This window comes from Myotis myotis, unplaced genomic scaffold, assembly GCF_014108235.1.
Source record: "Myotis myotis isolate mMyoMyo1 unplaced genomic scaffold, mMyoMyo1.p scaffold_m19_p_17, whole genome shotgun sequence".
Taxonomy (NCBI): Eukaryota; Metazoa; Chordata; class Mammalia; order Chiroptera; family Vespertilionidae; genus Myotis; species Myotis myotis.
Genome location: NW_023416321.1, coordinates 18,819,623 through 18,840,443, shown reverse-complemented (window position 1 = coordinate 18,840,443; position 20,821 = coordinate 18,819,623). Strand labels below are relative to the sequence as shown.

Here is a 20,821-nt window from a genome sequence, read left to right as displayed (position 1 = left end):
AAAGCATATATGTAATCAAAGTCTGCAAAGCATTGAAGAGTAGAAGTAATGAAAACAGGTTTACTCACCTAATCTCAATATGGATTAGCTCTGTGAATATTGGTGGTATATAACAAAAAGAAAAAAATAATTTATACGAGGGTTGTAAACATGACATTCATTTAAAACATTTTTAAAGGTTTTTAGTAAATTAATGTTAAAGCTATAAATTTATTAAGTAACCTCCCTAGATGCTTCTACAACTATCATAACTATACTGGTATTCATGCAAATGTCTCTTGGTGCCACCATTGAAGCAGAGCATGGTGAGATCCAGGGTGCTGTTTCTCAGCTCGTGTTCCCATGAACCTAATTTCCCCCCTGCAGAATTGAATCCACTTATTCCTTTTGTTTGATGCCACCAAATCTTGTATCAAGATTGTAGGTTAACTTTTATAACCTCTTTCTCTGCTGATCTTCTAGCTTCCACTCACTGCAATCTTTATGTACATGGTTCCCTGATAATGTTGCATGTGTTTGTGTCAGCCACATACACTGCTACCCACAGAATCCTTCAGTGAAGTTTTCATTGAATGGTCACATGTCACATTCTGTTTGCTAGCTTTAGAAAGTTCTGCTAGCTACACCCTTCACACCTGTTGACTCTCTTTTCACTCTATTATAGTTCCCATTTATTTTTCCTAGTCCCACCTTCCTTCTTCCTCTTTCCCACTTCTAAGTCTTATTCAAGGTTCTCTGAATCCTTGTATCAACTTCATTTTTGTTTGCTACACCATTCTCTTTTATCTCCTTAAATTGGGGTTTTCAAACTTGACTATTACAAACACTTGGGAAGATTTGAAAAATGCCGATCTTTGAGCCCCATCCTCTGAGTTGGTCTGAAGTGTCAAAAGCCCCATGGGCAATTCTTATGGGTGGCTAGGATTGAGAAGCGTTGCCTTAAATTAAAGCATGACTCACCTTCTAAGACATTGCTGCTCAAAGTATGGACCATGTGTCAGCAATATCACCTGGAAGCTTGTTAGAAATGCAGATTCTCAACCCCACCCAGACCTACTGTGTCAGAATCTACATTTTAACAAGGTCCCAGGTGATTTTGTGTACACATTCAAGTGTGAGAAGCCTTGCTTTGAAACCTTTATTAATTTCCCTTCATCTGTTTTCCAACCTGTTGCCGCAACTTCAGCCTCTTTTTTTTTTTTTTTTTTTTTACAAATCTTACGCTGGCTATTGAACCTACTTTCCTATCTCAGCTTTTTTATTTTAAAATTGAGAGTTTAGAGTATATGTTCTTTGATACATTTCTAATTCATATTGCCAAGATTTATTGAAGTCCCACTATGTGTAAGGCCCTGTGTCCAAGCAGGTGTCTTTGGGTGCTCATCATGCAACTCTTCTGACTGCAGGGCTGGGCCCTTTGCTTGCCCTTCACTGGCCTGCTGCCTCAGTATGTGGCTTTCTGACTCTCAGCAGAGAGCTATTGCATCTTGGAGGCTTCAGCAAGAACATTCATGCCCCCCTGGTTCTGACTTCCCATTAGACCAATACAGTTTGTCAAGACAACTTGCATGTGAAAAGTCTGGCCTGGGGAAACTAGAGGAGGCTGCTTGGCAGCTGAACTCACCCCTGAGAACGGGAAGCCTTTTTCCTGGAGGACAGGATATAGTTTGTTTAAGTCAGATTTTTTTTTTTCTTCTGGGAGGTAAAAGACAGAGATGTAAGTAGAAACTTTGACCCAAATTATTCATAAATCCCAAGCTCCCATTTCCACTCTCAGTAGTGCTCTGGATATTTGTAAGCACATCCTGACTTCACTTGCTCACCACCAAACTTCAGTTTTAAGCTTTCTCAGTGCAAGGATCCCCCTTTATTGTTTTGTTATCTCTCTAGGGCTTGACTGGGTCAGTGCAAAAGTTGGGGGTCAGTATGGTAATGCTGCTGATCCTGTTTTGAGGTCCTTGACCTCTGACAGAATAGAAATAGCCTTTCCCAAATGAACACAATTCTGAGATGGTTTACATGTAAACTTCAATAATATGAAACAACTGAGATCTTACCTTAATTTTCAGGGAATGATTATGGGAAGAAATAGCATATCAAGTTACTTTTTTTTTACATTCCTATTGCAACAATCCTAACCTCAAATACTCTTCTTAAAATATATTTTTTTATTGTTGATAGTATTACAGATATCTCCCATCCCCTCCTTTACTCCCCTCCTCCCAGCCACACCCACCCTCCTCAAGTTACTTTTAAAAATACATATTTATCAACCAGAATTTTGTTGGGCAGGGAGGTTGCCATCATTCTCTATTCTGACCCCCACTCGGCAGGTGGTCTCACTGCTGAAATAATTTCCTGCTTTTCCTGCTATTCTTCCCAAGCTCTCTGGAGAATTTTATGAGAGGGTATTTACAACTCTTTTCTGTTTGGCAGATTAATAGAGGAATGCCTGTTATTCCTCCGTGTCTGGGTCATTGCCTATTAAATCGGGGCACTGGGTCTCAGTGCTCATATGTCAGTGAAGCCATAAAACTATATAGAGCAAATAGTGATTTTCCAAGACAGACTGAGGCGTGAAATTTGCAGGAAAGCTGGGTAGCTGTAGCTCATGTATTGAAAACATGAAGGCAGCTGAAAATATGTGGATTCTAGGTAAGTGTGATGGGGCTTTTCTCAGTTCACTTGCTTAAAGATATCTCAGTCTTTTTCTTCTTATCTTGCAGACCAGTTCCTCTCCCCACTCCGGAGTGTCCAGGCAGGTACGGATCAAAGCTTCCCAGTCTGCAGGAGATATAAATACTGTCTACCAGCCCCCTGAGTCCAGAAGCAGGCACCTCTCTGTCAGTGAGTATTTCACCCCTTTTTTTCTCTCATCTAATATATCTGCCCATATTTTTTTAAATTATTAATTAAAAAACAATCAGCAAACATTATTGACTGCTACTCTGTGCAGAATTATCCTCTATGCCTTTATTTGGGAAAAAGGAATACAAAAAAATGACTGGGATGGTATTGTGATCCTCAGGAAACTTATACTGTAATGATGTGATGGCGTAATCAAATTCCTTTTAAACATCTCTGAAAAACTGATCTCCTCAAACATCTGTGTGAAGCCCTCCAGCAGTAGTCTACCTTCATTTTTGACCATTCTTTCCCCAAAGGATTGTGGACTTGTGGAGTTCAGAATCAGGTCTAAGTTTGAGTTTTGACCTCAAACCTCTTGCCTATGATTCCTGAGGAGTCCCTGTGCTTCGAGGTAGATGTTGACAAATGAAATTTTGGAAAAGTCAAACTAAGTTGTATGGGAAGGACAAGAGACTGTTGACATCGTATATACAATTGGCTACTTAGGAAGAAAGCTGTGTAGCTGCTGCTGGGCCTCCCCAGGAAATAAATCTAAATCAGATCTGTGCATTATACCACATAACTCCATATTGCTCTGGATCCTGTTTCCTAGAATCTGAAGAAAAGGGCCATTTCTTGACTTCTGGGAATTTGTATCAAGGGGGAAATCTGGCCTTATCAAACATTTGTGTTGAGCCTACTGTCCTAACGTTGCTGAGACCCCTGCTGCCACTATGAAACCAAATTCTATCCATACAGGGAGAATTGCATCAAACTAAATTGCTCTCTAAAGATCTTGAGCTGAGCTTAGGGAGGTCTGAGCATTGGTCTTGTTTCTAAGCTTGTCTGTGAGTGATAAGCCTCCTGAGGAAATAACAAGAAGAATATGTTGCTGAGGCACTGACTTCGACTCACTGGGTAGTTTCTTGAACTCAAACAAGCACTGGTAGTAAGTGTTGCCAAGCTGAAAGTCTGTGTATCAGTTTCATATTTCTCTAAATTATTGATAATTGGCAGCTGTGTTTTCAATAAGCTGATTGAGGAGAGAGAGCCTGCACCCCAGCAAGGAGACTGTCCAGAGCATCTCTGGCCCTGGAGATTGAGCGGCTGGGAGGGCAGCATTGTTCATTTGTGGAATAAGCGGTGAGAATTGACTTGGGGCAGTGACTAGGCCTTCTTTTCCTAGGCAAGTGCCTGTGATTTGTATGTGGAAGCAGGAGCTAAATGCTGGGCCATTGTTGTAGAGAGTCATATATGAAATTCTTTGTCTGAGAATGCTGAGAAATAAGATTTCTATGAAGTAGTTCTTGTTTATCTAGAGAATGGGCAATACAGCCTCCCAACACAGATAGATCCTGGGTTCCTTCATTCAGTAAGCATTATGTACCAGCCACTGGGCTGGGATGAATGCTATAGTGAAGGCAAATGGAAGGCTAAGGTTAGTGTGGGAGCACAGAGGAGGCAGGCAATAACCAACTCTGCCTAGGACTTTGGAGAACAGCCTTCACAGAAGAGGGAACATCAGAGCTGACACACAAAGGAAGATTTACTAAGTTTAAAGTAGAGACATATTCCAAGCACAAGAAAGACCACCTGCCAACACAATCACAACAGAAGGTGGTGAGGTCCAAGAACCCCAGGTGGTTTGGAGTGGTAGATGTCACGAGAGTAATGGGCAGAGCCTGCCAGTCTTTCTGTAAAGCTGAGAATTGGCCCTAGCTGGTTTGGCTCAGTGGATTGAGCTTCGGCCTGCGGACCAAAGGGTCCCAGGTTCGATTCCAGTCAAGGGCACATGCCCGAGTTGCAGGCTCCATCCCCAGTTCGGGGGGGGTGCAGGAGGCAGCCAATCAATGATTCTCTCTCATCATTGATGTTTCTATCTCTCGCTCCCTCTCCTTTCCTTTCTGAAATCAATAAAAAATATATTTAAAAAAAAAAAAAGCTGAGAAGTGGTAGGGGTATTTCTAACTGGGATGACCTGGGAAATGCATTCTGGTGAGGAGCTATTTGAGCTGATCTTTAGAGATTATGGAGGATTTCCATAGGCAAAGATAAGGGGAGAGGGCTTTTCAACCATTTGCGTATGGAACTCTTACTTATCCTTTAGATTGGAGGAAAAATAGAGTGAGAAAGGATGCCTGGACCACTTTCTGAGGAGCCTTGACTGCACTGAGGCTTTGGTAGGCAGTGGGAAGCTGCTGAAAATGTTGACTATTTATATCCCTCTCCATTTATAATGCTTATCACATTATCTTGTTATCTCCCTATCAGACTGCATTTTTATTTCATTCATTCATTTATTCATTCAAGAAATAATTGCCAAAGTATCTGTATTCCGGCAACATGAGAATAAAAAAAGACAAAACTCCTGTCCCTATTGCCCTTATAGATCTGTGGGAAGACAGACATCTACTTGTCATGCTGTGACTAATGTATAATTATAGACTATGACTAAAGGTGTATGGTGCTGTGAGCACGTATGACAGATGGATGTGGCCTGATTTGGGGGCCAGGAAAGCCTTAGGCTATAACCCAGAGCATGAATGAGAGTTATACAGAGGAGATACAATAAGAGTTCCAGGCAGGAAGAGCCTGATGGCTGAGGGAGTATGGTGTGTTTGAGAAACAAAGAATCCTGAGGGCTGGAGAGCTGAGAACAAGAGGAAGGGGGACAGGCTGAGACTGGGGAGGGAGACAGAGCCTTGCAGAATGTGATGAAAATTTTGATCCTTGAAAGCAATGGGAAATCCATTGTAGGGTTTTTAAGTGAAAAGGAATGAGTGACGTGACATACTCAGATTTACTTTGAAAAGATTGATCTAGCTACAGTGTGGAGAACAGATTGGAGTGGGGCAAGAATGGATCTAAGGGAACCACTGAATCTAATGTAGTGGTCCAGATGAAAGAAGACAGAGCTTGGAATAGGTTAGTGACAGTGGAGAGAGGAAGAACAGATGGATTTGAGACATTTAGAAGGTAAAACTGACAGAACATGGCATTGCAGTGGTTATCAAGGTGTGTTCTGGGGACTTTGGAGTGGTCCCTGAGGTCCTTTCAGGTCTGTGAGATACAAACTGCTTTCATAATAGTATTAAGAAATTATTTGCCTTTTTACTCATTCCCTCATGAGTTTTCCAGAGGTTATATGCCTGAGGCAATGTCATTTCTCTGGTGGCTAATGGATTGTGTGCGTGAGTATTACTGTGTTTTAAAAATTTCTGAGCTTTGCCCTGGCCAACGTGGCTCAAATTGGTTGGGTGTAGTCCCATGTACTGAGGGGTTGCCAGTTAAATACCTGGTCGGGGCACATGCCAGGGTTGTGGGCTTGATTCCCCAGTGGTGGGCGTGAAGGAGGCAGCCAGTTGTTTCACTCTCGCACAAGTATTTCGCTTTCTCCCCCTCTCCTTTCTTCTCTCTAAAAATCAATTTAAAAATCTTTTTTAAAAATTCTGAGCTTTAATTTATAATACCGTGAATATCGATATAATGTACATAAATAACAGCTCTTTAGTGTCCTCAATTTTTAAAGTATAAAGGGCTTCTAAGACCAAAGGGTTTAAGAACCACTATGGTATTAGATTGAATTTGCAGATGGTGAGTGAGCAGGAGATTAGCTTTATGGATGTGTATAAATGACACTGCCTTTTAGCCTGACAGGGACTCCAAAAGAGGCCTGGTTGGGGTTCTAAAAAGGAACAGACCTGATGTTTTAGACAAGTTGAATTGGAGGTGCTTTGAGACAGCCAAGAGGAGATGCCAGATACCCATTTGATATGTTAGATACACAGATCTCTAGCTCATAGGGGAGAAAATCAGGAGTAGTGAAAAAACTGGAAATTGTCAAATTGAAGCCATGGACCAAGAAAAGAGCGCCTAAACAGACTGTAGAACGAGAGAGAATAGAAGAGGGCCTAGGACTGAGCCTTAAAAACCCAGACCCTCAGTCGCCTATTAGAGGGAGATGAGCCTATAAAGGTCACAGGGAAGGAGTGACCAGAGAAGTAGGAGGCAAAGTAGGAGAGGGCGGGGAGGAGGCTTTACATACCAGCCAGGTTGGAAAGGACAGACCAAGGGTAAAAGACATAAAGTTGTCATTTTCATCCATAAATTTCTGAGTGCTTGCTATGCTGGTACAGGGTAAAGCCTTCTGGAAGTAGAAGAAAACATTAGGGGAGGAGTCAGGGTCAAAGCATGAGGGAGTAGAATCCTAGCAGTAAAAATAGGGTCCAAGGACAAGCCTTAGTGATTCAACCCCCCAGCAATAGAAGGGGGATTCTATGCTCTCCTCCCCCACCAACAGTAACATACCTGTGAGTATTTAGTGAGAGACTGAACATGTAAGTCATTCAGCTCTCATTGAAACATCTTCATGATGGGGAAGTGCAAGATAGCCCAATCAAATTTTAGTCAGTTCTATTTATTTGCAGTTCTTCCTTTTTTTTTTTTTTTTAATAAATATGTTTTTTTATTGATTTCAGAGAGGAAGGGAGAGGGAAAGAGAGAAATATCAATGATGAGAGAAAATCATTAATCAGCTGCCTCTTGCACGCCCCCTACTGGGGATCTGGCCCACAACCCAGGCATGTGCCCTTGACCAGAATCTAACTCAAGACCCTTTAGTCCTTCCGCAGACTGATGTTCTATCCACTGAGCCAAAACAGCTAAGCCCCCCGCCCTGTTTTTTTTAAGATTTTTTAAAATTGATTTTTAGAGAGAGGAAGGGAGAGGGAGAGAGAAAAACACAGTGTAAGAGCAAAACATTAATCAGCTTCCTCCTGCACAATGCCCAGCCAACTGAGAGCCACACTGGCTAGAGCAGCTCTTCCTTATTTTGAATTGAATATCTGCCTCACTTTACCCATTGACTCTAGTGTTGCTTTCTTGAGCAATATAGATAACACAAATAACATATTTCATATGACAATTTTTCAAATATTTGAAACCAGCTATCATGTTCATCTTTTGTTTTTGACATCATAATATACATACCTTGAATTACAATTTTTTTTCAAGCCAGTTAATCTGTTAAACTGATTGATGCCAAAATGCAAAAACAAGCCAACCACCCCCTCAAAAACAAAAAACTACTAGGTAATGAGGTAACCCAAAAGAGAGACCTCAGACAAGACAGATGGAATTTCCCTTTGTACGTGAAGATGCTCTTCCTCCTATCTTTGCCTATAGAAATTGTACCCACTTTTGAAGTTGAGCTCAGGTGCCATTTCTTCTGTAATACATTGGGTGGTGCCCTTAAGCCATGTAGCTAGCCAAACCTCAACTCAAGGACTTGTCTCTCAAATTCTGACACGCATTTGGTCTAATCAAGGTTTCATTAAACCAGCAGTCGCCAACCTTTCAGACCTTATGGACCATCAGTGGTTCACAGACCACTGGTTGGCGACCGCTGGTCTAATGCAACTCAAGCGCTTTGGCTCTGTTTTTACTCCATCTTGCTCCTTGTCTTGCCACTGCCTCCCACAGTGAGGCAAGCCGGGTTGCAAATTCTCAGGAATGCATAGCCGAGGAGACAGTGAAGACAGTCAGTTCTTTCAAGACGCTAGGGTAGGCCCTAGCTGGTTTTGCTCAGTGGATAGAGCGTTGGCCTGTGGACTGAAGGGTCCTGGGTTCGATTCCAGTCAAGGGCACATGCCTGGGTTGCAGGCTCGACCCCAGTAGGGGGCGTGCATGAGGCAGCCAATCAATGATTCTCTCTCATCATTGATGTTTCTATCTCTCTCTCTGAAATCAATAAACATATATTTTTTAAAAAAGTTAGGGTAGTGGCTTAAGAGAGTGGGGAAAATAAGCTCAGGATATTTTTAGGCTAGAGATTTGAGCAGATTTATGAAGGGAGGCACAAAGACAGCTGAAAAGAAGATTGAAGATGGTGAGAGGGGACCATGGAGGAGCTGACTCCTGCTAGGGAGGAATTGGGAATCTAGGTAGAGGGCTTACAATGCCTTGGCAAGGAAGAGGGGAGCCCTCTTCCTGTGTGAGGAGAGGAGAAAAAATTCAGGCAGAGGAGAGTTGAAAGAATAGGGTGACTTGTATTGACACCCAGACAATAATTAGAGAGCTGCGCACAGTGCAAACCTCCGATCCTAGTACAGATTTGGAAGAATGGAAACCCCAACTGCAGAGGTAGTGACCATACACAGGGAAACAAAATGGTCAGCTTCTTTCACTTCTATAGGTTTTTCTCCTCATTATAAATTCTTCGGTGATACTAGATGAGACCAAAAACTGTGTAATGGTGGTAGCAACTTCAAAATAAAACGCCAATTTTGAAAGTTGACACACATAGGCTCTTCTCATGGTCTTATGAAATGAAGATGGCCTGGTCCATTATGAGCATATTGGAAAATAATGGTTAAGATTTTCCATTGAGGAAGAAAAAAATGATTTGATTCCTCCCCCATCTCATCAGCCCCCCAACAGAAAATAGGGTTTAGAGAAAATAGTTGATGTCCAAAACAAGCTGTCTCTTTGTACTTGCAATGACCTGCACATTAACAGACCCAAAGCCCTAGTACTCCCGCCGGAGGCAACTTCCTGACTGCATCAGCTTCCTGCCAGGAGGCTCCTATGAGAAGGGCTAGAATCTGAGAGCCCGTCTTTCAGCTTTGAGTCAGAGTACAGAGCAAAAGAATCAGCATATTCTACCATGAGAGTTTTGTTTCAACTCTGCTGTTCTGGGTTAAGGAGTCTAGCAGAGAGCTAGTGTGCCCTGGGAGGAATTCGGACTGCTGGCAGCTTAACCCCCTGGCTTCCTCCCTCATGGGAAATGGTGGGGCACTCTGAACACAGGACTACTACTCTGATCTTTTGCTTAAGCTGGTATTAGAATGGGACCTCTTGGTACAAATGGCCTGATGAGACTAGAGCCAGAGAAGGGTGTCTCAGAGAACCTACCATTCCTGCAGTGCTTGCCTTCTGAGACCTAGAATGACCTGTGTCTCACATAACACTATGATTTGTACTATTTGGCTCACTGCTGTCCCTGCTGGTAAATGTGTGAGCATCGATGAATCTTAGAGCTCTCTTAGCTCAGGATCCTGTCCTGTTCAAGTCCCTGTCTCACTTGTTCTTGAGTCCTGTTGTGCATCTCATTGGCCCCCAGTTTCTGAAATGGAAGATAAAAACAAAACTGAAAATGCTCTAGAGCAGTTCTGCCAACTCCTGGTTTTTCCATTGGCTTCCTCTGATAGCCATTGGTTTGGGGAGACTTCCCTTTCCTGCCACAAGCTGTGGCCTGTACACAATAGCCTCTGGCCCATTGCCCATCAGATAACAAGGCTGGCTCTCTGCAGGCAGCAATGTGTATTGGAAAAAGTGAAAGTCTCTGGCTGGAAATAAAAGCTCAGAAAACCTTTGCTATTTTCCCCCAACCCCTCCTGGGTCTGTAGTGCTGGCTTCATGTAAGCTAGTCCTATCCCACCTGTAAAACCAGGAAAGAGTTTACTAGCAGCTGATGGAGAGAATGGGTGTCAGGGGCCATGGGTATTTTATCCCAGGGAGGTCTCACCCTAGACACTCTAGGTCATAGATTGAAGGCAGTTCATCTTGTCTGGGATAGTTTGAACCAATGTCTGCGCTCTCCTCAGTAAATAAGAGTTTTTCTTTCTCTCTAATCAGTCCCTTACAATAGACATTTTGTTCTAGGACACTTCAGATTTTATTGGCTAGAATTCAGTTGCACAGAACAGAAATCTAACTAGTTTCAGCAAGAAGAGATTTAGTGCACTTCTGACTTATCAGAGCATTGGGAGAGTGAGAAACAGACAAACCACAGAGCTCCTCCCTCTTCTATAATCAGGAAGCCACCAGATCCAGAAGTACAGTGCATCTCTTCTCTGGTCCACACCAATTACATGGGGATGCCTGCACCTGTACAACTGGAGACCAAGTGTGTGGCCTCTTCTAATGCTGCAGCAGGAAAACCAAGGCTTCCGTGTGTGGTTCCCAGAAATAGCAAGAACAGCAGGAAGCCATCTAAATCTCACACAAGTACATCTGAGTGGCTGAACCTACAGGGGGTCTTAGAAATAATAGCTTTTAGGTGATTAACTTTGAAGCACAGGAAGGCCTGCTAGAAGGGTGGAGTTGATCCTGAGCCTAATCCTATATAATATCCTATATAATAAAAGGCTAATATGCAAATTGACTGAACAGCAAACGACCAGTCGCTATGACGTGCACTGACCACCAGGGGGAAGACGCTCAACGCAGGAGCTTCCCCCTGGTGGTCAGTGAGCTCCCACAGGGGGAGTGCCACTCAGCCAGAAGCCTGAGCAAGACTCACAGCTTGCGAGCACAGCAGCGGTGGCAGGAGCCTCTCCCGCGCCTCTGCAGCAGCACTAAGGATGTCTGACTGACGGCTTAGGCCCGCTCCCGACTAAGCCGTCAGTCGGACATCCCCTAAGGGCTTCTGGGTTGCAAGAGGGCACAGGCCAAGCTGAGGGACACACACACACACACACACACACACACACACACACACACAGTGCACAAATTTTGTGCACCGGGCCTCTAGTACAGTGGTCGGCAACCACGGCTTGCGAGCCACATGAGGCTCTTTGGTCCCTTGAATGTGGCTCTTCCACAAAATACCACGTGCACAGTGCGATTGAAATTTCGTGGCCCACGCGCAGAAGTCGGTTTTCGGAAAGGAGATAGACAAAACAAGTATACAAGACGAGTGTGGATAGGAGAGTTGGAAGGGGTCAACCTCAAAGAACGTACCTCAATCAGATTGAGGATGTTTTTAGCAAAGGCCAGTTTAGGAGTACCCTAATTAAGTTAATAACCTACCTATATAGTTTAAGTTTTAAAAATTTGGCTCTCAAAAGAAATTTCAATCGTTGTACTGTTGATATTTGGCTCTGTTGACTAATGAGTTTGCCGACCACTGCTCTAGTACATTATATCTGCCACAGAGTGTGAAGGAAACGAATGGAATTCTACTGGGTTCCTACCATATCAATTTACCTGTGTCCACCACATTTATAACTTCGAAAAAAAAGTTTATGAGGTACATAGTTTTTCAAGTGAGGAAATTTTGGTAAGAGTTTAAATTATTTAGCTAAGTGGCAAAGCCTGATTTGAACCCCTGTTATCTGATTCCCAAGTTTAGGCTTTTCTCACTATACCTTGCTCTGGGTTGCTTCTGCTGCTGACAAATGTTGCCAACATATGGGTTGACTGTCCATAGAATGGGCTACTAAAATGTTATCCAAAGCCAGAAGTGTGAAGCGGGCACTAGGCTAATGTTTGTAAGCCAAGTATTAAACAGTGCTCCATGTTTGGGGGTATAAAAAAACCAAACCATCCTTTTTTCATGGTTGCACTAGAATTCTGTGCTATGGTGCCAAGGGAAAGGGCCAGCTATGTAGGTCTTTGACATTTGGGCTTCTGAAAAGTGGAGTAGATTTCTTATTTTTGGTCCAGATTTCCCTTACCTCCATCTTTAAGATGGCCAAATGGCATCTTGCACCCCTGGCCTTTGACATACAAGTGACCATAAACAGAACAGCTCTGAATTTGAGCTGCATGAAACATGGCACTATGTTTCCCCATATTAGCTCCTGGCAGAAAGGCTGTCACATTTCCTCATGGGTGCAGATCCCTGTCCTCTGTTTGGATTGTTCCTGGGGAGCTTATTGTCCCCATGGGAGAAGTGTTGCCTTTGGCCGCTGTATTGAGCAGCATGCCTACCTTTTAGAAATAAATTACTTTCTCAGAATTGCCTTGGTCGATCTGCACTAGAAATCACAAAGTCTATCTTCTAGCTGCAGCCCCACCATTAAATCACTCTGTGACTGGGCTGGGGCTTCCCCTTCTGGTGAGTGTGGGTGATAATGCACTTCCACTGCAGGGGTATTGTAAGGGTTAAACAAGAGGTAACAGTGTAAAAAAAGAAAAGAAAAAATGTCTTGGCTAATTTCATTGCTCTGTTATGGGACAATATCCATGAGTTTATACTCAGAGTAGTGTCAGTATTTGCTTAGAGGCTCAGGGTGTCAGGGCTTGGAAAATTTGAACAGACTCTTTCCTCCATGAGTTATTTGAGATCATTTGGAAGGCATGGCTCAGGTACCTCAGAATTGGTAGCTTCTTACCGTGAGTGAGCTTTGAGACTGGAAATCCAGCAAATATCTTTGTCTGTTTTCAGAGCAGTTTTGTGTCTGGTCTGTGCTGTGGAGACAGGTGAGAAAGCTAGGTTACTGACACCCCCAGGTTAGCCTTCCCACCTGAGAAACCTAATTGTCATGGTTCTTAAAGAGGCTGGGTTGATTGCCCAACAAGAAATTGGAAGTGTTCTAGATGGCCAATTCATTAAATTATCTTCTCTACACCTGGATCAGCCATATATTCTTAATGACTGGTTTCATGTGGAAGAATGAAGGAGTGTTTCTTGAAGGACATTGAAAATAATAGTTTAAACTCCTTAGAGACTGTCTTTCAAAAAGCATCCCTCCCCACCACTCTTTGACTTTTCTGTAAGTATTTTCCCTCCTTTTCTGGGGTTTTTGGATTAGGGGGAGGAGCCATCTGGCTCAAGAAGTTTACTTGAGCTTTAGCACTCTCTTCTAGGATGTTCAAAGAGCTGTGACGAGCCCTCCACTAGCATCTGTAAGAGACTTGGTCTGAGCTGGCTGGATGTCTGCTCCTCTCAGGCTGTACATCCGGGCTGTACTCAAAGGTCTTGTTTCTGTGATCTAGGCTCCCAGAACCCTGGACGAAGCTCACCTCCCCCTGGCTATGTGCCTGAAAGGCAGCAGCGCATTGCCCGGCAGGGATCCTACACCAGCATCAACAGTGAGGGGGAGTTCATTCCAGAGACCAACGAGCAATGTGTGAGTACAGGCTGGGGTGCGCCTTTGAGTGTGTCAGACCAAGGTTAAATTGGGGCATTCTCAGTGGGCATGGTGCAGAACTAAGGGACTCGAGCCCCATCCAATAGCTCTTCTATAAACCAGTCCTGCCCAAATGTGGATTATGCCTTTCTAGGGGCAAAATACCAATTTGTGCCAAAAATGGGACCTAAACTACCTAGCCTTCTTGGGTGCTGAATATGCATTTGATAAAGTTCTTCTCTTCTATAGTTCTCTCACTGATGTCCTTGCAAAATAACACTCTGCTATTTGTATATTCCTTATAACTACCTGTCATTTCCACAGTTTAACATTTGACCAAATCTAAGACACAGATTTTGTTTTTCATCAGCTGTATTTTAGTTTTGCTGTTTTTTTGATAAAAGGTAGGTTATAGCCCTGGCCAGTGTTGCTATTTGGTTAGAGCCTAAGCCTGCTCACGGGAAAGATCATGGGTTTGATTCCGGGTCAAAGGCATGGAATCTCTCTCTCTCTCCCTCTCCCTCTCTCCCTCTCCCTCCCTTTTCCTCTCTCTCCCTCTTTCTCTCTCTCACTCTTTCTCTCTTCCACTCTCTGAAAAGCAATATCCTTAGATGAAGATTTAACAACAACAAAAATTTTTTTCAAAGGTAGGAAGTATGCCATATCCAGATTACACTGCAGGATTAGTTACTTGAACTTTTATGATGGTAAGCAGCTATATTCATTTTCTATTATTACATAACAAATTGCTACAAACTTAGTGGATTATAACAGCACATATATATCCTATATAATAAAAGGCTAATATGCAAATCGACCGAATGGCGGAATGACTGGTCGCTTTGATATGCACTGACCATCAGTGGGTAGATGCTCAACACAGGAGCTGCCTCCTGGTAGTCAGTGTGCTCCCAGAAGCCAAGCTCACTGCGGGCGAGCACAGCGGTGGTGGTGTGATCCTCTCCCACCTCCACGGCAGCACTAAGGATGTCTGACTGACGGCTTAGGCCCACTCCCCACAGGGAGCAGGAACTAAGCCATCAGTCAGACATCACCCAAGGGCTCCTAGACTATGAGAGGGCGCAGGCTGGGATGGGGGACACCCCCCCCCCGGGGTCCACAAATTTTGTGCACCGGGCCTCTAGTATTTTATAGTTTCCTTGGGTTAAGAATCCAGTTATGACTTAGCTGGGTCCTATGCTCAGGCTCACACAAGGCTGCAATCAAGTGTTTGCCAGGCTACATTTCTTTCTGGAGCTTGGGGTTCCCAAGCTCACATAGTTGGCAGAATTTGGTTCCTTCTGATCATAGTTCTTACTGGCTTTTGGCCAGTGGCCACTCTAAGCTTCTAGAAGCTACCTACAGTTCCTTGCCATGTGGCCCTCTCACAATATGGCAGCTTTTTCAAGGCCAGTGAAAGAATCTCTTGCTCCAGTCTGCAAAGATGGAGTCTTACAAAATGTAACATAATCATAGAAATGAATATCCCAATATCCCATCCTCTTTGCCGTAGTCTATTGACTAGAAGCAAGTTCTAAGTTCTACCAGGCTCAGGGAGATGGGATTATACAAGGCTGTGATTCATGGAAGAAGGACCACTTTATGGTGGGTCCACCACAAGGGATAATCCATTTTAATGGCTAGCTTTTTTTCTCTCCAAGACTTCTACATGGATATTTACTAGTATAAGAGCTTTATTCATTAAGTGTCAAAAACTTGAAACAACCTAAATGTTCATCAAAGAGAGAATAGATAAACAAATTGTATTATAGTCATTCAACAGAATATTAGACAGAGATTTTTATTTTATTTATTTATTTATTTATTTTTAATGAGAATGTTTCTGATTCTCAAATTTTATTTTATTTATTTATTTATTTTTTTTGTTAATCCTCACCGGAGGATATTTTTCCATTGATTATTTTTAGAGAGAGTGGAAGAGCGGGAAAGACAGAGAGAAATAACTATGTGAGAGAAACACATCGATTGGTTGCCTCCAACCAGGGCCAGGGCCTGAGGAGCCTGCAACCAAGGTATGTGCCCTTGACCGGGATTGAACCCGGGACCCTTTGGTCCACAGGCCAAGGCTCTATTCACTGAGCCAAACCGGCTAGGGCTAGACAGGGGTTTTTAAAAAGGAACACTGATATATGCAACAATTTGAATGAATCTCACAGCATGTTGATTTAAAAAAATGGCTAGTGTTTTAACTAGTGGCTCACTTGATGAAAATGGCATTTTGGTTTAGTGAACTCAGCAAGAGTGAGAATTCTGGCCTCATTTTGAAGTCTTTTTTTTTAATTTTTTTTTTTTTTTTGAAAGAGAAGAAGGGAGAGAGAGAGAGAGAGAGAGAGAGAGAGAGAGAGAGAGAGAGAGAGAGAGAGAGAGACATCGATGAGAGAGAAACATACTGGGGATCAAGTCGTAACCTGGGCATGTGCCCTGACCAGGAATCGAACTGGTGACCTCTTGGTTCATAGTTCAGCACTCAACCACTGAACCACATCAGCTAGGCCTCATTCTGAAGTCTTCAGTGACCTTGCTTTGATCGCAAAAAGATCCACTCATAAATTTTGGGGTTTTGGTCTGGGAAGGGGAAATTTCTTAAGGGTAAGCCATCCAACAAAAGGGCCAGCAACATCACATGGGGGATTTTACAAAAACTGCTCCTTGTAACTTTTCTTTCTCCTAAAACTGATTCTTATAACTTTTCTTTTCCCTTTAATAGCTAATCTCTGTACAACATTATTTGGACTATGTAAGCTATGAGAGGCTCTTTACACTGCTTCTTTTCTATATTTCTGCCTTCAGATAAATTTATGTTTAGAACAGTGACCTGGAGTGCTTTTAGCTGCATATTCCCTTCTTGGGTATTTTACTGACCATCCTTCCTGTTTTCTCTAACCAGAACACATCTGAACATCAGCCGCTCTAGGGGTGACTTAGGTGTAAAGTCTTGGAGATTGCAAATAGGTTCGGTTGCTTTTGTTCTATATCCCTCCCCATGTTCCTGTACCCTCATATTTTACTGCTTTCTTTTACCTGGCTGGTCCTCCAAGGCATAGGAGTATTAGACTCCCAGTGAGGACTTCTGGAAAGAGGCCAAGGGAGGTGGTGGCTAGGGAATGCCTAGGTCATTCTCCAGTGCCCCACCTCTTTAGCTAAAGAGAATTGCTGCTGGTAATTGAGCTGTTCAAGATAAATGAACTTAGAGACCAAAACAGCATAGTGTATAGTGAAAGAATATTCAATTGAGACTTTCTTAAAAAGTGAAACTAAATTAAGTTTATTTTGTTTTTGATTTAATCAGATTTAAGTAATAGTTGCATCTACTTGCTAATTTTTACAATGAAATTCTAAGAAGCATGATTCATGTTGATTTTTTGGGGGGGGTGGTGGTTAATTTTTGTAACAAAAATTTTGCTAGTGCAACGTAATTTTCCTCACTTCCCCTTTGATTTCTGCAGCACTGTCATAAAGAGGGTCCTATTTTACAGACACCTTCACAGGATTCAGTGGCTTTTCCAAAGGCCTTTCTTGAACCTTTGGTATTCCTGCTCCTTCTTGATAATTTGTCATGTTGTTACACTTGCCCATTTCTCTCTCCTTCTATTAACTGCTCCTACTGTGTCAAATATGCATTTGATGAATTACAAGCAGTTCTTTCCATATTGGTTTTATCCACTTTGGAAAAATCCTACATTCTTAGCAAGATTTGCAGTTTTACTTTGCCATTAATTTGTTTTGATTGGTAGTTTTTAAAAATATGTCATATATGACAATATGACCTAATGTGTTTGAAATTATGAGTGAGATGGACCATAGTATTAAATGGTAAGAGATCATTTGAGTTGGAAACTAATTTTATGAAAGTTATTAGTGAATTTTCATAATTCCAGTGTTCTGCTTTCCTATGTCATGTTTAACTTTGGATCCAGATAGTAAATACTCTTGCTAGTAGATAACCACTTCCCCCATGGACAAAATGAAGGGAAGATTAGTTGGAGACAAAGCTAATCTAAAGGCTTTTTGTTACTGCATTTGACTAAGGACCAGAGAAACATTTTAACTTATATAGCTACCTATTGTTCCTAAACAAGAACCAGAAACTGGGAAATTTTTTATCTGTCTTAGCTGCCTTCTAACTGGTTTCATAACTTTAGACCATTCTCCTCAACTTTCTAGACCTGCAGTGGCTTATTTGTGAAGTGAGAGCAATACTTGTCTTTGTAAATTATAGATTATGGAGTGTAAACAGAAGCATTATGGTCCCACCCAAATGCACTGGAAGCTTTTGCAGGGTAGTACCATCTCCAGCGCCAGGCTCTAGTAGTCATGAGCCAAGAAAATGCCAACAAGAGAAGCAACATCAGCTTTGCTTTCCTTGCAGAACTCCTTGGGATGCCAGCCAGGCATTTTTCTCCCTCCTGGAACTTGCCGTTCAAACTTTGGGGGAGAATGGTACCTTCCTAATCATTCTTCTCACTGCACAGGCAGAGAAAGGTTACTTTCATATTTTGACAGAAAGGATCATTTGCTAGCCCTGGCTAGGCCTTAAATCCCCCATTCACCTAGATTCAGGGATTTGAGCTAGGGCTGGGGTTTTATTGTATGACTTGCCTTGCAGATGCTGGATCCCCTGGACAGTGCTGAAAATTCCTTGTCGGGAAGCTGCCAATCCTTGGACAGGTCAGCAGACAGGTATGGGTTGTGGGGTTAGTACCTAGGCATTTTGGAACTGATGGGCTGAGGAAATAGAGGTAGCTAGTATGTGTGTCTCCAATCTAGACACTGGTCTTACATGCCCATGGTAAAAATGTGCTTCTGGGAAAGAACCTCCTTAATTTTCCAAACACCATGAGAATGTTATGTTTATATAATTAGATGAATATAATAGCTCAGAATAGCAGCTCACATGTATTAAATGCTTGCTTTATTGTCTCTACATAATACATGCTGCTCTAGTACTCTTGGCCTCATTTGTGATCTGGACTGAGAAGCAGTGGACCTTCAATGTTTTGGGGACAAAATTGAATTATCATCTACGGGTTCTTTTTTTAAGTGTTTCTGGTGGAATAATAAACTAGGATATAAAAAATAAAATATCCAGACTGCCTAGCTTACATAACTGCCTAGTTGGTGTGTAATCTTGTTCTTGCACTTTGGGAGGGGACAAGTGCTGTCCTTTACATGCCAAATGGTTCTGTGGAGCTGTTTTGCCCATCAGCAGGGGTTTGTTTGGAGTTGGCTTTGGCACTGATCCAGCCAGCCTCTCACCTTGACTTTGTTGTGACCAAGAGAACGTTTGATCACATCTGACTGGGCTCAGAGCTGTGGTCAGAGGCTATGGGGCAGGTTTGTAATTTTTTTTTTTCTTTGTGTCACTGATTAAATTGTTCCTGTGGGTACTGTCCTTGTGACCACGGCCAAATTGGTACTATGTCTTTCTTAACAGATCTGAGCACTGGTGAGCGCTGTCTTCCCTCTAGATATAGAATACATACAGTTATAGTTATTGATATCTGATTTATAGCTTTGTTTCAGGCTTGCTACTACAAACTGAGGGCTCTGCCAGGATAGGGACCAGCTCTGGCTTTGGACTATCTGCTAAACTTTGTGGCCAAACTGGGATGTAGGGATGGGGCAGCAGGACAGGACTAAAGAAGGTCTGAGTCTAGTCGTTGTAAGGGAAAGGACGATTCAGATGGATTCTGGGAAAGACAGCTAAATTTACTCACTTGATTCTTGGGTTTTTCCTCCATCGCTCCCTTGTTCTTGTTTTTTCTTCTCCTTGGGAGTGAAACCCAATGACCTGGACTTCTTTGTTTGATGCCTGGCCTAACTTGAGCATAGGATTTCCGTCTTCCCTTCATAGGATCTAGGGCCAGATGGACCCCAGCTCCACCAAATACTAGTCAGGTAGCTTTGGATAAGTCCCTTAACCTCTCTGTTCCTCAGTTTCCTCAACTCCAAAATGGGATAGTGGTGTTGAGTCTGAAAGGAAGATGCTTGGTGGTGTTGCTATTTTTATTACTGCCCTAGGCAAGGGTTTGTTTTTTTTCAACTCCTCCGTTACTAAGGTGGGAGGGAGGAAAGGGTAAGAAGGGAAAGTGCTGTGTAGCCAGAGTGGAGTTCGGTAAGACTGGAGGGGCTCATCATTCAGGGTTCTATCAGATTTGGGTCTCAGACTAATAAAGAGAAGGTAGGAGGCTGAGCCCAGAAAAGGTCTGTTTTTCGTGTACTCTGCTTCTTACCATACAATGACGTGTGAGGAAGTTAGAAAAGGGAGTCCGTCTGGAGTCTGGATATCCTGCCTTTTGCCCTGGTGAGCTGCTTTGGAAGTATGCTAAAGTCTACTCTGTGATTTTGTTTTGTTTTTTTCCAGTCCATCCTTCCGGAAATCACGAATGTCCCGAGCCCAGAGCTTCCCAGACAACAGACAGGAGTTCTCAGGTGAGTTCCCCAGAGCCTCAGTGAGCACTGCAGGGTGCCTGGGTGAGGCTGCCTGCGTTCTGCTTTGGAAAGCTGAGTTGGGAAGCCAGAACTGTGTTTTAAGTTTCCTTGGGCCTACTGATCTGAGGTCTCAGATGACCTAGGGGCTTAAATGGATTACTCACCACTATCTACCCAGAAGCCAGTGATTCCTCTATCTTACTCAGATCGGGAAACTCAGCTCTATGACAAAGGGGTCAAAGGTGGAACCTACCCCCGGCGCTATCATGTTTCTGTGCACCACAAGGATTACAATGATGGTGAGTTCATTTCCACCCTGCTGGCTGCCTCAGAAAGGACATAGTTACAGCTCTGCTGTGGAAAAGCCACTGCAAAGGGATGGGCCAGGGCACTCCAGATCCTGTGTTTCCTTGATTTCTGAGGAGCTGTGTCCAGACTTGAGGCTTTAGAGACAGGGAAAAACAAAAAAGGGGGAGACAGCTTTTGTAGATTCAGGATACCGTCACTGGGAACTTTGTTCTTTGTTTGAGTGTGCAGCCTGCTCCGGGTCACCAGCTCTCCACTGCCCTCTTCTGCCCTTTGGCAGCAAACGGAATGAAGCTTCTGCTGAGATTTAGGATTAGGATGCCAAGGGAAATAGACTTCAGCTATGGATTGGCCTGCGA

At 43.0% G+C, this 20,821-nt stretch overlaps 1 protein-coding gene across 6 annotated transcripts in view; it reads left to right on the top strand.

Annotated features, from left to right (window-relative positions):
• Positions 1-20,821, top strand: part of MAP3K3 (mitogen-activated protein kinase kinase kinase 3) — a 59,795-nt gene that overhangs the window by 32,361 nt on the left and 6,613 nt on the right. For 5 of the 6 annotated variants that reach the window (XM_036340022.1, XM_036340020.1, XM_036340024.1 and 2 more), the window contains 5 exons: positions 2,727-2,847; positions 13,570-13,703; positions 18,331-18,404; positions 20,089-20,156; positions 20,363-20,455. In XM_036340022.1, coding sequence (XP_036195915.1) covers positions 2,727-2,847; positions 13,570-13,703; positions 18,331-18,404; positions 20,089-20,156; positions 20,363-20,455 — 490 coding nt within the window. The remainder of the gene's footprint in view (positions 1-2,726; positions 2,848-13,569; positions 13,704-18,330; positions 18,405-20,088; positions 20,157-20,362; positions 20,456-20,821) is intronic. The other variant, XM_036340021.1, reaches the window with a different exon arrangement.